This window comes from Oenanthe melanoleuca, chromosome 1, assembly GCF_029582105.1.
Source record: "Oenanthe melanoleuca isolate GR-GAL-2019-014 chromosome 1, OMel1.0, whole genome shotgun sequence".
Taxonomy (NCBI): domain Eukaryota; kingdom Metazoa; phylum Chordata; class Aves; order Passeriformes; family Muscicapidae; genus Oenanthe; species Oenanthe melanoleuca.
This window is the reverse complement of record NC_079333.1, coordinates 10,604,698-10,620,841: the sequence shown is the minus strand read 5'-3', so window position 1 is coordinate 10,620,841 and position 16,144 is coordinate 10,604,698. Positions and strand designations below refer to the sequence as shown.

At 40.3% G+C, this 16,144-nt stretch overlaps 1 protein-coding gene across 2 annotated transcripts in view; it reads left to right on the top strand.

Annotated features, from left to right (window-relative positions):
• The window catches only part of SAMSN1 (SAM domain, SH3 domain and nuclear localization signals 1), a 64,000-nt gene that overhangs the window by 30,239 nt on the left and 17,617 nt on the right, over positions 1-16,144 (top strand). For both annotated transcript variants that reach the window (XM_056499274.1, XM_056499265.1), the window contains 2 exons: positions 14,860-14,931; positions 15,508-15,663. In XM_056499274.1, the coding sequence (XP_056355249.1) occupies positions 14,860-14,931; positions 15,508-15,663 (228 nt within the window). The remainder of the gene's footprint in view (positions 1-14,859; positions 14,932-15,507; positions 15,664-16,144) is intronic.

The following is a 16,144-nucleotide window of genomic DNA, read 5'->3' as shown; positions in this document are numbered from 1 at the left end:
ATGACCATGAAAGACTCTGGGGATGGGCTTTGCTTCCCTGTCTGTAAAATATTTTCAAAAGCCAGTTTTGTCCACTCTCTTCTTCCAAAGTAACACATTCTTTAACAATAGTCTGATTTTTATTTTTAAAAGCCCACTTTTGCACACAACTGAGCAAACTTTCCACAAGGAGAATGCCTTTGCTGAATGTGCTGCTCACAATCAGGGCAGGGGAGCAGACAGTCCCATGTTGCATAGAATGGGAATCTTGGCTTGCTGTAGCACATTTTGAAACTTGTCCCAGGCAAGCAACGTAAATACTGCAGTTACTTAATGCTGAGTTGGGTAAGATCAGGTCCTCACCCCTTGGAGAAGTTACAGGATTTCACAAGTGGCCTCTGTAGGTCACGTCCCTGCTCTGTGCCAGAAACATTTGGTGCCTCCTCTTGCTCCCAGGGCACGGTACCATTGCCCCTGGGCAGCTCTGGGCTACCTCCTCTTGCCTTTAGGCCACTTAGACACCCCAGTGTCTCCAGTACAGCCACACAGACCTCTGCCAGAGCCATAAGGCCTGTTTTTAATTTTAAATAAAAATCATGTTTGCAGCCTTAGACCCTCAAAGGGGACACCAAAAATATATTTCTAGGTAATTGAACCCTAACCATGGTGACTAACTGTCTTTATCATAACTGTATGAATTTCTGTGTTATGTTAATTAGTGTTTCAGCAATATTTTCTTTTTAACCCTTTCATTTTTCTTGCTTTCTAATGTGAAGAATAATGGCATGAACTGATGCCTTTTGATAAAGATGAATGAATATCACAGAAGGCTGGTGTTAAAGCCTTTCTCAAGGCAATTTTCTGTCCCTATATAAAACCCCTCATAATGGTGTACAATTCAATGACCAATGCAAGAAATAGAAGTTCAGTATCTCACTGTTCACTATGTGCAATGCATTTACCTTAGTAATTATTGTGGTGCTTAAGGGACTTCTGCAGATGTGTTAGATGCTGCATAGACAAAAAAATCTATTTTAACACTGTACACAATGAAAAAGTTGATCCATGCCACAAAAGAATAGTTTTGCAGGGGGTTTTTGTCATGCAGCAAGATTTTAGTAGTGCTGCAGCCATGCTAATAACTTCTTTGAATGTCTGGCAGCTTTTGTGTATTCATGGGTATGCATACAACTTACTGAATGCATTTATATAAATAAACATTCATTGTTAGGCAAAAAGACATCTGAACCAGGTGTCATTCCAGAGAAAACTGGTGAGAAATGAGAGAGAAATGCATTCCAAGGAGATACAGGAAGGATTCTGATCCTTTGCAAATGTTTCTCATTGTAGCTGCACACACATTTATACCTTGTATAAGAGCTGAGGAAGCTGAATTGTAAAGGAAAAGTCCTAAGGGTTAAAAATATCCTGCTTAATTTTGAAGAAATTCAAACATTTGAAGGGCTAAGCTCTCTACTCCAAGCGTATCTAACCTAACCTATGTGTCTATCCAGGACCTTAAATGACTTTCTATCACCACAGAAGCTGTGCATCTCCCATCCCTCCCTTTAGGGAGTCCTTACCTGCCCTCCTTTCCTTTCTGACAGATGAGACACGGCTTGGTTTACATGGTGTAGCTGCTCAGAGCTGCAGAATTATCTGTGGGCAGGTGAGGTCAGGCAAAGTAGGTCTTGCACAAAGCCCTGAGGTCCCTGATGGCTGGAGCAGCTCGCTGCAGGGACAGAGTGTGGCTCCTGCAACCCTGGAGCACTGCACAGAGGGAACACAAGGGGGAAAAGTGTCCTAGATGTGTTTCAGCTGTGGGTCTGTCTGTCCCACCACCCCTCAGAGAGCTGGGGAGGAGGAGAGCAGCTCGCTTGGAGGATGAAGGAAAGTCCTGAAATCACCTGGATTTCAGCCTCTTTGAGCCTTATGATGTTACAGATGTCAGTGCATCTGAGGAGTGGAATGAGGCAGATTTAGAATGATGGTAAGAAAAAACACTCCAAGAAATTATACAGGTTCTAGTCTTCTCTTTTGTACACCCTTCAGGCAGCACCATACACATAAAACCCCACTAAAGCACTTCACAGCTATTCTGCATTCCACTTTGCACTGTTTTACACATTCGTCCAGGTGCAAATAATCTCTAAAACAACCCTGCATTGTTTTGCCAGTTGCCAGCACATGTAATGTGCTGGGCAGAACCTGCTCCTTTCTCTCTCTCTCTCTGTCTCTTCCCCTTTCCTCCGGACACAGCAAACTTGAGAACTGCCTGATGATTCTTGGCTTTACTTCAACGGGAAGTAAAGATGACTTTGTGCCATTTTTTCTGGCTTGACTGAAGAAAGTCTTGTGTCATTATTCTACTGACAGTTGATCTATGTTTATGCTAAAGGTTTGAGACGTTTTTGTTTCCTTATTCTGCTTCCAAATGCACTTGGTGCTTTAAACTCAGCCTACTTCTGGTGTGTAAGACAATTCAGGGTCAGTGCCTCTACATTTTGTTTAGGCAAAAAAGATGTCCAAGCTTCTAATTAAATCTATATTTGCTTACTTAAGTAATAAACCATTATTTGTTCTCAGGGTTGAGAAAAGACTGGAAAATGCAATGGGAGGAGACATTTTAATATGCAAATCTATTCCCTAGTACAATTCCATACCAGTAATTTTACTTTTCGTAAGCTTAAAATGAAACCCCAGCACTGCTGAAATCAATGCACATTTTTGCCATAAACTTGAGGCCAGAATTTCACCTTTTTATATATTTTTCACAGAAAGCTTGATCCTGATTCTGACTTAAATGAATAAATTAGCTGTGATGCCATTGATTTCAGCAGGATTATCTGAGTAAAGTTTATCGCTTGCTTAAGTGTTTGGAGCTTGTAATGCAGCCAGATGATATAAGCAAGTTTTTTGGTGCCACATTCTTCTCAGATGGTAGCTCATGCCTCTCCAATGGGGAACACTTATTAAAAAAAAAAAAAAGAAAATAGGTACAGGAAACCTAAACACCAAAAATAATTCGAGACATAATTAGATCTTCTGTAGGACAAGATCTGCAGTGAAGAGATTGCTCGGTGTTAATGAATATTAACTAGGATTTATCCTTGAGTGGGGAAAGCTGAAGGTTTTAATTTTATTTCAAAGGTAAAGACTGGTAGAGTTATGAAGTTTTATATTCTTTTCTTTCCTCCTGAAATTTCGAGTGCATAATAAACGAGCCAGTGCTAATGTCACAGATGCTAATTTTCACAGCCATGACTGAAGTGATGTTCCTTTCCATTTGCATTTCATTCTAACAATGATGAGAGGTGATGAGTTGATGATAAGCTGTTTTCACCGCACTGCCCGCTGTGCAAATTTATGCTCATAGGCAAAGATGACACATAGTTCTGTCATTAAAGGGCTTTACTGCCTTGCCTCTTGAAGAAAGACTGTTTGTCAAAACCCATTTGAACTCTGGTAAATAAGCAGGAGCAGATGACAACATCTGGGAAGTATTTTTAAGAACCTGGTTTATGGTGTAAATACCTGTGGGCCTTTAGTGGGGGGGTTCAGAGAGAGAATAATGATACTTGTAAAAACCATGTGTGTGTAGCTGGGGAAAGGAGGGATTGCAGGTGATGCTTCAGAAGGTGTTTTCTGTCTCCCCTAGGCTTCATAAAACACTGGAACAAGGTGAGAGTGAACCTTGGGTTGTTTTCCTTGTGTGAGTGGGTGGTTCTACATATTACAGCTCCTCTTACTTCTGCTATTTTTTCTTTATTTATATTATCATCATGCTTCTCAGTCATCAGCTAATTATTCTTTATTTTCAAGAGCAATTTCAGAAAGTGGTGTCTTAACATATATGTTAAAATTCCTCTTCTAGAAAGCTATTGAAATTTGAGGAATTTTGTTTTCTCAGCAGGAAGCAAAGGTCCAGAGTGTTTGTGGGGAAAGAGCAGCCATCTCCTACTTGGCCCTTGGCAGGAGGCTGATTAGGATGATCATACTCCTCCCCATTTTGATGCTCACATCAAGACATAGTCTCATTGAGGACTCTCACAACTCTTGGCTAACTTTTGTTACAAAGGAAAAATTATATCCATGGCTTGTTCCAGTACTGATGTCTTTTGTGTATTCCCTTGATTAAAGCATCTTTTACATTTTCAGCAATTTTACACAATACTCATTTAATTTTCTTGTTTCTTCCCTGTCTTGGTTTCCTTCACTAGCCAGGCTTAAGTCCTTAAGAGCAGAATATTTTAAATATTTTAAAGAATATTTTAAAACAATCTTCCGAAGGGAATATTTGCACATTAATATTAATTTTGCTTACAGTAACAAATCCAGGGTTTTGTTTGTTTTCTTAAGCAAGTAGGAGCATTTCAAGAAGTCTGCCTGAACCACCTTATCCAGGCATTTTTAGAAACCAGACTATCAGCCACGGCAATATAACTGTGCTCTCTGATAAATAACATAGCACAGCCACCAAGGTGACATAAATCAACATTAGGTGCCTCTTAATTCTTTAAGAGTTGTTTAAGAGCACTTGAATTACTTACTGTGTTTCTAGGAAAACCAAAATACCCCAAAGTAAACACTGGTCAGGATATCTGTCATTGCTGGGAAAAAAGCAGTAACAAGGTATGGGCAGGACTAGCAGAGGATGTGGCTTACAGTTTCCTGTAGGTCAATATCCATCTAGTAATCTATGTCACGGCATAAATTCAGACAAAAGCTGTTATAAAGCCATCACCTGGCAGCTGTATAAGCACTTTTTAGGTGGCTACAAATGCTTCAGCCAGAAGAATCAAACCCCTTGATCTGTGGGCAGAACCCACTGGGAATACCCACTCCTGAGAAGGGGAAAAAAGTCTTCTGAGTCTCTAACACAATATCCCTCAAGCCTTCTCTTCTGAAAGGCTGCAACAAAGACAGCAGAGTTACTCCAGTTGTTAGAAACAGTTATACTCTGCTCCACAAATTGGCAGTGTCAGTGGCTTTGCTCGACATTTGCTGCTTGGCACCAAGCTACAAATTATACATGCTCTGAATATTTAGAATACCATATGTCCTTTAAACCATCCTAATAGAAATCTTTGTTTCATGAATCAGATAGATTGTGTGTGTGTTGTTATTCCACAGGAAGATGAATGACCACTTACCTTTTTCCTAAGTGAAATCTTTTCTGTATTCATGCTTACTCTTACCCTTGTAGCTTTTTAAAAATTCTGTTCCACTGACAGTGCACCCAAGAGCATGTTCTTACTATTTTTCTTCTTAACTTGAGAGTGAAATTCCAGCCTTGGGAAAAAGTTTGGAGACTTCTTCAGGGAAGCTGCTTCTTTGACTATGCACAATAGATATCTTTCTACCAGTTTCCCTCTCCATACTTTCTTTGGTTTATTCCATGGGTACACAGAAATCTGGATAATGACTTCACCTGTACAGAGTTTTCAGGCTGCTTATTGCCAGTCATAAAATATACTGGGCCTTTTCTGGAAAGCTGAAGGTCAAGAGCAGTGGATCTTCTATCTCATTACCCAGCACTGAAGCTGACAAGTTTTCTTTGGCAAGAAGCTCTAGTTCTGCACCATTATGTCTTCTGGGTGGAGTTTTAGTCCTTTTACCACCTTTCTATGCCTTCATCTCTTCTATCATCTTCACAAGAACAGCCATGTAACCTAGCACTGCTGAACTTGATTCCCATGAGGTGCTGAATGGTCACTTCCTTGAGAACTGTAAGAAGTGAGAGTTCCTCTACTTGTCTTTGCTGGCCTCATCAGAAAGTGTGGTAGGTTTCCTGTTGTTCCAGGTATGTTGAAGGACAAGTGGGATATAAGTCCCTGAATACCTGAGTACCTAGCTTTAGGTTTTTCTGCAGTGTTCCTCATGGCTTCTTCAGGGAGAAGATAAACACTAGAGGAGTTCTGCTCAACCTGAAAACATGGCACAGTTTTGTGTCTCCCCTCTACCCTTATGTTTGAGACAGGGATGGAGATGTGTCACTGACAGGCTGCAGCCATGAGATAAGAAATCAGCTCCACTCAGCAGCAGCACAGCCAAAAGCAGATGTGTGAAGAGGAGACAACACAGTGGCTGAGACAGCTGAGTGAGCTCACACAGCTTCTCTGCTGCCTCCACCTTGCAAAGGGGATGCTCAGCTCCACCACCCCTGAGCTGTTCCACTCAGAGCCACAGCCCTGCTCTTTGGCTCATACACTTCTGTCTCTCTGCCTCCTTCTTTAAGATCAGATGTAAAGCTCAAAAACCACTTCAAAAAGCTGGAAAGAGTTGTTCACTGCTGGATAAGCAGCTCAGAACCTGTGGAGAGGATGCATGAGGTGACTGATGGTGGTAGAGCAGGCATTCAGTTCTAGCACGTGGCAGGGCTCTTCTGTTGTTGGCTATTGGCATGTTTACATTATTTTCCTCCTGTCTCTATAATGAAGTTTATATTTGCTTGAAAAATACATCTTGGTAATTGTGGTAAAATGTTTGAAAACGTCTTTGTGTTTGTGATTTTAGCCAGTATCTGAAGGAATGGGGAGAGGCAACATCTTCCTACCCCTTTGTGACAGCTTAAAATCGTGTAGTTGGCACAGTTGCCTTTGCAGTGATAGGGCTGATTTCAGTAGGATTTGGAGTACTAAAACTGGGGCTCAAAGCACACCTCAAAGCCCTCAGTAGCAGCACCTCACTGGGGAGTGTCTTTCCACTACGTGTGGCTCTCGTGGAGGCTGTGGGAGCAGGGCAGGGGGAAATGCTCAGTCTCACTTTTCTCATGTGTCAGGATGAAAACACACTGCAGGCACCTGCTGCACTTGTTTTTCATGACATGAAGCTGTAGTTTTCCATTGAGTTGTGCTCACAAGGACCCATGCCACAGAGATAATCAAATGGAGAGAAGGGGATTGATGTGCCCTTACAAGTACCCCAGTGAGCTGTTGATTATATTAATTCCTTTCCTGGATTGACCTGAACAGAATCAGGATGATACCTTCATATTCATAGATATTTTTTTTCCTAGGATTGTTATTATTGAGTTTACACTACAAAGCAAAGATAGAATTTAATGCATTATAATTTGAGCACTAAGAAGGATTATTACACACTCCCAAATCAAATGGAAACCCTGAGCTGGCAACGTTCTTTCAGCTTCCACACAAAACCAAAAGCTTGTTGAACGTGTGAGTTCAAAATTCCAAGGAGCATATTTAGGATTCCCAGGCATAAACTGTGTAAGCATGTGCAGTTTTTGAAGCCTGAGAATCTGCAGTGAAGTGCCATGTGTGCTTTCTTCACCTGGGCAATCAGGATAACTTTGGCCTGTGGATGACAATAAGCCAATGCTGGAACACAGCCATTTGACAAGGGAGGATGCAAGAAAGAGAAAAAATGGTGACCCTAGTCTACATTTCAAAGGAGTCAAAAGTTAACCCACTCTAATGAGCGTAGTATTTTATTTCTTTGTTGTTTTTTCCCTTTGTTTTCCACTATAAAAATAATTTAAATAAATGGACATCTAGATCTGATGAACCACTCAAATTTACAGTGACTGATGATAGATACTGCACTGAATTTTGCTTCTCTAGTGTAGTGCATCTCCATTAAGGCAATTTCAGCTAATCTCACTATGGATTCATTAATCAAGTGCAGTCAGGATGTCTGAAGGGAGATAATGAGGGGGAAAAATGGCCTACTATTTGGATCTTATTCTTCAGCTAGTTATTTTGTTTATCATGTTCCATAATATTTGTACCCCGATAAATAAGTTCCAGTTGCAATTAGTTATCATAACAGATGACTAGGACATCTTTACTTAGAAATTCAAAATCATCCTATAAATAGATCAATTAATTTTGTGTTCTCTTTTACATCACATGCCTATACAGTATCAGTTAGCAGTGAAATGGAAACAAGGTGGACTGGTGCATTTTAAAATTTCCTCCCTTTATCCAAAGATGCAAGAATCTGTGGAGATAAAGTCTCTAATCCCACATCTTTTTCTCTAAGCACTAACATCCTGCAGTATCAGCAGTTCTTAGTGTCTTCCAAAATTTCTCCTCTGAAATGCCCAAGAAAAGATTTGTTCATTTTTTTTTACTTACTTTTTACTCATTTAGGATTACATACGGTATATCTGCCCCACATAAAGCTGTCACTATATTACTTAAAAAAAAAAAAAAAAGTTGAGATTCTAAGAGCCTGGTGGGTTTGGAGACTGCTGAAGATGGGAATGTTTATAAGCTCTGTGATATTAACTGCAGCACTCAACCTCAGGTGACATAAAGCATGCAAAAAAGAACTTTCTGTCAGTTTTATTATTTCTAAAAAGGTTCCCCTTGAAAGAGAAGAGTGACCTTGCTCTGCTGAGCTGACATATGCCACTGAATTAATGGCTAGGCTTTGCTGTAGGGAAGCTTGCAGAAACATTACAACTCCAATGGCTGAGCTCGCTGAGAACATTAATCAGGGGAACCAAGATGATGTATCAAACACTCATTTAAAAGTAATAAAAACTAACTCTCTTTCTGCCCCCCTCCCCCAAGTTTCTTAGAATTAGCTTATTGTTGGTCATTACCTGTTGTCAAGGGTAAGGCTGCAGTAGGGCAGTAAAACTCGTGCAAGGGCTTTCTGGAGTTTGCTTACTCTTCAGAAAAAGAACAAACGAGCTTTTGGGACGGTCAGACTTGACTGTGACTTAGAGGTTATTTTTTTTTAATCATGTTTTCATCTGGAAGGTCATTTGAAGGAACACCTTCCAATGAACAGCCACACTCCCACCTCCTCTGCCAGAGCACACTCTTGCCCCACTTGTGGGTGTGCTGGCCAGGATGGGGGTCCCTGTAAAACTGAACCTTTGGGGCTGGATTCCTCTCAGCTCCTCATTGGGCATAGGTATTTTTGTCTTCACTTAAAGCAAACATGTTTATGAGTAATTTCTCTCACACAGGAAATCCAGCAAAACCCTGCAAGGTCAGGACCTAGATAACACACAGCATTATTAAAATTATGCTGTATAAGTAAGCAGGGAAAGGACTTTAATTGAAGCTGCTAGGTGATTTGGGTTTGAAATGTGAGAATTCGTCTGTGAACTCAGCTGGTTTGAAGAGGAGGAAGTTTCAGGAGAGGAAAGATGTTGGTATTTAAGGGATTAAAGATCAAAGCCTGCAATGCTTACGAAGTGTTTAACCAGCCTTTACCCCGGCAGAGCTCCCCTCTGCTGCAGTGATGGTTTTGTGGAGGGTGGATTTCAAGGCTCATCCCTTGGTGCTTCTGCCCATGTGTAAATGAAGGGTAAAAAAAGGATAGCAGGGAGGTGGAAGTGCACATCATGCCAAATCCTTAACTGTCATTTTCATAGCTCCTCTGAGTTTGTCACACATCCTTAACCTTCTTTTAAAGTCATTTTCTTTTCATGGTTTTGTGTGCCACTGAAAGTCACTTTTAATTAAATGCCATATAAATAATAAAGTCTTAATTACATAATTATTGCAAATACCTGTGTGCACACTCCCAGAATTGGACAGACTGCCAGGAGAGCACTTGGAGTGACTTTTCTCACCGGGAACTGAGAGTGCTCTGCAGGAACTGGGCAGGAACAACGGTGCTCAACATTCAGGGTCAATGTGCATTTAAAGAGAGTGGACTCAGATCCCTTCCCCCCCTTGCACATTTTGCAGTGCTCACTTTCTGAGTGTTCAGACTGGCGTTTCCTAAATTGTTGCCTTATTTAGTCCCTCACAAAGTTTAATCACCACAGCACATTTTTTTTTGCCAGACTAAGCTGCCTCTTTGCTCAGATGTCCTACATGGCTGCCCCTCTCCAGAGGAGCCCTTGCAGCAATCCCACCCTGGTTTAACTGCAGGAACAGCAGCTGTGCCCTTGTTCTCAGCAGCCCCAGTGCCTGCCCAGGGCAAGGTGTCCCTGGGAGGGATCTGGGTTTGTAGTGGAGACTGGCTGGGTTTTGGGAGCTATGTGCCCTGTGCCAGCAGGGATGGAGGCTGGTACCACTGAGAGGCTCTGATAAAACAGCTGCTCAGTGTTTACTCTGGAGAGCACGGTGTGCTCACCTGGGGGAGTGTTAGGTATGATTAACTCTTTGTTTTTTAATTCACCTTTGCTGTTCCAGTCCTTTTCCACTGTGAAAATCAGGGTGTTTGATCTGAGGCTTCATGGTGGCAGTTCTGTTCAAAGTTCACTTTGCTTCCCTCTCTCCCCCACCTCCAGGCAGCTTCTGAACACCAGGCCACGATAACAACCAGTCTTTTATAGAGTCATTTTTAAGCCAGTTAAAAATGCCATTTCAGTAGATTGCTCTATTTGAGTTAGCAGGAACAAGCTGTATCTTTTTTATTGCTTTTGACTGGTGAAGTGCAAGGTTTAGGCCGTGTTTCATGTGGGCTATAAAGTTATATTAATGTGTTGGTTAGTGGTCAGAAGTTCTGTATGTGTAACTAATGTGTAAATAGGAAAAATTCCATGTGGTAGAGAGGTCATGATGTTTTTTATTGCTTCCCTTACCCTTTAGAGAGTTGTTTAATTTTTTATGCAAATGCTCATTCTTTACACAGAAGAGGAATTTTTTGGTGGTGTTTGGTTTGTGTTTTTTTTTTTTTTTTTCCCACAGAACATCCAAAAAGCTATAAATTGCTATCTTGCCATCTGGGAAAGTAGGAGACAATTCTTTTGATTATCTATGCAAGAAGACAAGCTAGCAGAGTGGAAATATTTATCCTGACTTGGTAACTCTTTCATTCTCAGAGTGGTCCCCTCCTTCTGAAGGGACTAGAGCCATCAGAGAATAGAACAAATGAATCAAATCCTGATCTCCACTTATCTCCATCAATCAGAGCAGCAAGAACAGGCTGTTCTCTTGAGGGCTGCTGTGTCTGCTTTCAAAAAAGAGGGAAGCAGACAAGTGTCTGTGGCAGGCAAGGAAATTGAGCAACATTCTGAGCTCTTCTTTTATTACTTCCAGTGTCCACATTTGCCCCTATACAACTTACATGGTTTGGGTAGTCAAAAGATGAATAGAAACTAAAAATTAAAATGCAATGAGGAATTTTAAGAGATTTACTTGTGTGAGAGGGTCAGTACAAAGCCTTTAACACATGTGGGACTTAAAAGATATTTTGAATAGGACTTGAAGCAAAATATAATGGGCCAGGATTTCTGACAGCAGGCAACCAGATTGCTGAGCAGTGTGAATTGTCCAAAGAAAAATATGGGATTAATATCTCCCACAATGATTATTTATCAGGATAACTGCTGTCAGTTTTGGCTCAAAGGTTGTTTTTAGACACAGGGAAGCTCTGACTAGTTTGTTGCAGACAAGAACTTACTTCTCCTGTGATATGTCCTACAAGGGAAGGATGTTTCATAACAGAAAGACATGGATTGTAGAACCTGTTGTTGTCTTACTATTTGCATACCATACCATATTATTTTCTAGGGAAAAATGATAGGCTATTTACAGACAAACCAGACAATCAACTCCAGACTGTCCAAATTAAAATAAACAATTACAAGCACTTATCCCTTTAAAAGGATTACTTAAAGTGCCTGGATTTCAGGGAATAAATTATATAGGAGAAGATGAAAGAAGGTTTTCAAATACTTGAAAGTATATTTGATATTTTCTATTATGTTAGTTTGGAGTACTGAATGGGAAGGGATGAAAGTTAATGTGTTGATTTATAGAAATCATTTGATCAGTCCTTGTGCGGGAAAACACAGTTGTTTCTCCCTCTGCCCATGCCTCTATTAGATTTTACTGAGCAAATTCATATTTGCTTAACATATCCCTGGGTAGCTCTTGCATGAATTGAGCCAGAAAAACCACTTAACTTTATAGGATGCTGAATCCTGGTATCAAAAGTCAATAGCGTATTTTCCCTTAGTAGCTTTGCATTTACTTTAAAAGCTTCCCTTCACCTGGAAATAAGGCCTGTCCATATCTTCCCAAAGTAGGTGTTCCCTGACACTAATGCAGTGACTGACACTACTGAAAGTAATAGTCCCATTTCCTTTGCAGCCAGGAGCTCCTAAATCTGCTTTTCGTTATCAGTATAATGGGGTTGGATACATTTTTAAAAGGTGGTGCCTATTGATTACTTAATGGAAAAAGTTAGTATAGAGAACTGCTGAAGCAGCCCTATTCAGTGCTCTCCAGTGCAGCAAGACCATTATCTAGAACAGTGGAAATCATCCTGTAACCCTTATTAATATTTAATAAGGATGAAGCAACACTGAAGTACACTACCAAATAGCCCAGGGCTCCTGCACATGTAGGATATGAGGTTGTTTCAAGGGTCAAAAAAGAATAACTGATTTCCCTGTGCTCAAGCTGTTTATAGGTAAGACCAACACTAAACAATGTTTTTCCTCTTGTTCATTTAAAACTATTTCAAGCACATCTGCACTTTAATATGCACTTATTCCTACTAGACATATTGAAGTGTTGGAATGCAACAGAAAGGTCAGTGTATGTTTTGAGATTGCTGAGACAATTTTATACTTTCTCTTCCCGGTATTGCTGTGAATCCCAGGCTCCCTTCTCCCTCCTGCTCTGTGCTGCAGGGTACATTTGGCTGGGTTGACAAGCTAGTGAAAGGTGTTAATCCTGTCTAATAGAACCATAATCCTCAGGGCTATGTTTTTATATCATACTATTGAGCTAACCCCTTGTCACAGGATGTTCTTCATCTACTTAACAGAAAAGCTCTTTATGGGAATTTCAGATAAAAATTAAATGTAGAATTCAAATTGTCTTTTTCAATTTCACAATGTAAAACGAAACAAACACACCACAATGTTTAGACAACAGAGATTTTACAATCAATTAAGAGGAGAGCTGTGTGATTTTTGTCTTTTTTTTTTCCCCCCTCAGTTAATAGCAAATGTCATTAGAGTTGTCCAAAAATATTCACAAATCTGGGTCAGTTTCTTCAAATAACCTTTGGCTGGAAGTATTTTTCAGGTTAGATGTGCCCAGAAATATTGGAGGGGAGGGAAGAGGATGTTGTTATTCTTTTAAACTGCTTAGAATATGGAGCCAAAATATGAGTAGTCTTTCCTCCTCCATCTGACTCTGCTCAGGCTCCCATTGCTATGTCCACATTATTTTTTGGGGGAGGTGACAGAACTGGTTAATAATAAGTTTGGGGAAACAGGGAAATACATCAATGAGGGATTTCTCCTTAGCTTCTCTGGAAGCAGGTCCATGCCAGTGTTAGGCAGTGTGAAGGCTCCAAACACTTTGCTCCTCCTCTTTTGTTGCCCAAAGGATGTTCCACATCTGCTGTTTCTGAGGATGTTCCACATCTGCTGTTTCTGAGGATGTTCCACCTCTGCTGTTTCTGAGGCTGCCTCATGACAATTCTTGCCTGGTGGAGAAGACTGGAACTCTGTAATAGGAGAGCTGGGAGCTCACAAGCCTTTTGTGGTTTGTGGAGTTCCTGGATTGACAGCAAAAGCAGGGAGATGGCAGGTGAAGAGTGCACAGTGGGGGCTTTAGAAATCTGGGGGAGATGGAAATATGATTCATGTGGCTCGGGGTGGGGGAAGAAAGCAATGGAACAAGGAACTAGTTTGGCTGAGATCACATGGGCAAGGCAAAAGGATGAAAAAGTACAGGAAAATCTGAAGCCCAGATAGTCTGAAGTCACTTATTAAATAAGACAGAATGTATTTATTTTGTGGTTTGCTATTTTAGTTCAGAGGTTTTTTTTTCTTCAGAGGGGATTTTGAATACTCAAAAGCAGACTGAGATTGTATTGCCTCATATATAATAGTAAACCCTGCTCAAGAGCTCTCATACTGCATTAAAGACTTTCATTTAGCATGGAAAAGGGAAGTACTCATAAAAACCCGAGTCATTCTAGATTTAGCTGTGAGTATTGGTGAAGACATAAAAACAAGCTCTTAAAGACACTGTAGAGTGGAGAGATGTCCAAATTCTGGCTTTGTCTGGAACCAAACTCCCAACTTGTCATCAATGCCAATTTTGTGCATTTTGCCACCATGGGCAATGCAGGGTCAGGCAGCTCTGCCTGGTCATGTCTGACAGGCATTTCTGTATGACCCCTCTTCTCAAAATCTGCTGTGCCACTTCCATCCTTTCCATGTCATTTATCCAGATGCAGAAAAAGTAAAAACTAGAGGGAAGTCAGAGCAATGCATTCACTGTCTCTTAATGCACAGCTCAGGTGATGCAGCTTTGTTAAGCCAAGTAAAGCTGTGGCATGGCAGAAAATTGTACCCATTTATGTTTAAAAGCCAGAATTTCTAATTAGAAAATTGGGAAGAAAGTCGCAAGGCCTGCCTGATTATTCTGTTACTTACTCCTTCTGCAATGTGTGCATTTTGGACAAGATGTGTTCATAATCCTCAGCAGTCCTTGCTTATTCCTGATGCTAAAGAGCCATAAATTGTCTCCCCAGCTGCAAAAATACATTGTATAAATTGCCACAATTTGCACCATCAAAACAAGTCTGTTGCTTGTATCATATTTATGAAAACACCTTTTTTTTAAACTCATAAGCAAGCCTTTTTTACCTACGAACAATACATGGTTATCTATATACAGAAATAATGTGAAACAGATGTAGAAGAACTCATAATCATATTCATTACCTTATTTAAAGGAGTATTGTTTCTCTTACTTGTATTTTTCTACTTCTGCCTGTACAGTCACAATTTTTTCCCCTACAGTCACCTCGTATTTTGTTTCTAGCTGGATGTTCATGGTCCACTGATATGGGACACCAACAGGTGGCCTGAAAGTTTTATTTAAGTCTTAATTTAATTTAATTTATTTAAGTCTTAATAACAGAACAAAGCCAGACACCAGCAGTGAGTGAAGGTTTTTCTTCTCCTCTTTTCAGCGCACGAGCAGCTTTGGAAGCTTCGACCGTTTCAGGCATCACTCCATATCCAAGGCAGATGACTCAGCTGAGGTCAGTACAACACAAACTTTAAATTTCTGCAGGTCCCTTTCCCATTACAGTTATGCAAAAACATTGGAAAGCTGTTGAGTAAATTTTACAGTGGTGAGAACTTTGCTTGTATACCTGCACCTGAGTGATTCAGGCCTTGACAAAATATACAAGAGAATCACACCTAAACTTTGGCACTTTGATGTGAAAACAGAAATCATTAAAAAAAACCAAAAAAGTGCACTTCACCCTGGTGCATGCCCAAGGTAACCAGCACTTTACAAGTAACCCACAGATGTCTCACTCTTGTTTTCAAGACCTCTGCAAAATTTCCCTCAATTCTTATTGATATGAGGGACAATAAATAATGGGAAACAGCATTACCTACCATAAAACAAATTTTCTTTCTGTCATTCATACACAGAGCATTGTGATGCAAACCAGTTTAAGTACACAGTTTCCAAGGAAAATGGCCATGACTGAATTTTGTCATGCTAACTTTGTTAGTGTCCTTAATATTTCCCAGTAATTCCTACTTCAGTATGCTGCATTTTATTTTTATGGTGAGTTATTGCCTGCTGTTTGATTTCAAAACAGATATCTGAGCTGGAGACTATAAGTGACATTGGGGAAGCAGTACAAATCAAAGCAGCAAACAATGGAGGAAGTCTGGGCAAGAAGATGAGAGCCATTTCACTTACCATGAAGAAAAAGATGGGTAAAAAATACATCAAGGCACTCTCTGAGGAGATGGTAAGTACAGCCTAAGAGCCTTGTGTTTGTTGGAAATACATGTCTAGCAAAAATATTATGTGCATTTTTTCTGTTCATGTTTCAACTGTCCTCAGTTGTGACTAACCACAAAACCAGGGTAACAACACTAGCTGCATCTAGCCAGCTTTTGGTATGTACCTGTTCTTTCATGTGGATTTTAATATACACACAAATCAATAGTAAGGGCCCAAGAGAGTCATAAGAGTTTTAAATAATTTAATTTTGCTTTTTCATCAAGGAACATTTGTATGAGCATGTGTGTATGAGCACAAAAAAACCCTCCTCATGTGGAGACAGGGGAGTATTGGTTGAACCCCATCATCAGCCTGATGCTCAGTTTGTACAAAGAGCTTCATTAGAAGAATTTATCTCCCTATACAAGAATTATTTCTGAAGTTCACTTTGTAAAGGTCAGCCAGCATCCTAGAGAATTCCAACTCATCTGCCTTATCTCCTTTTA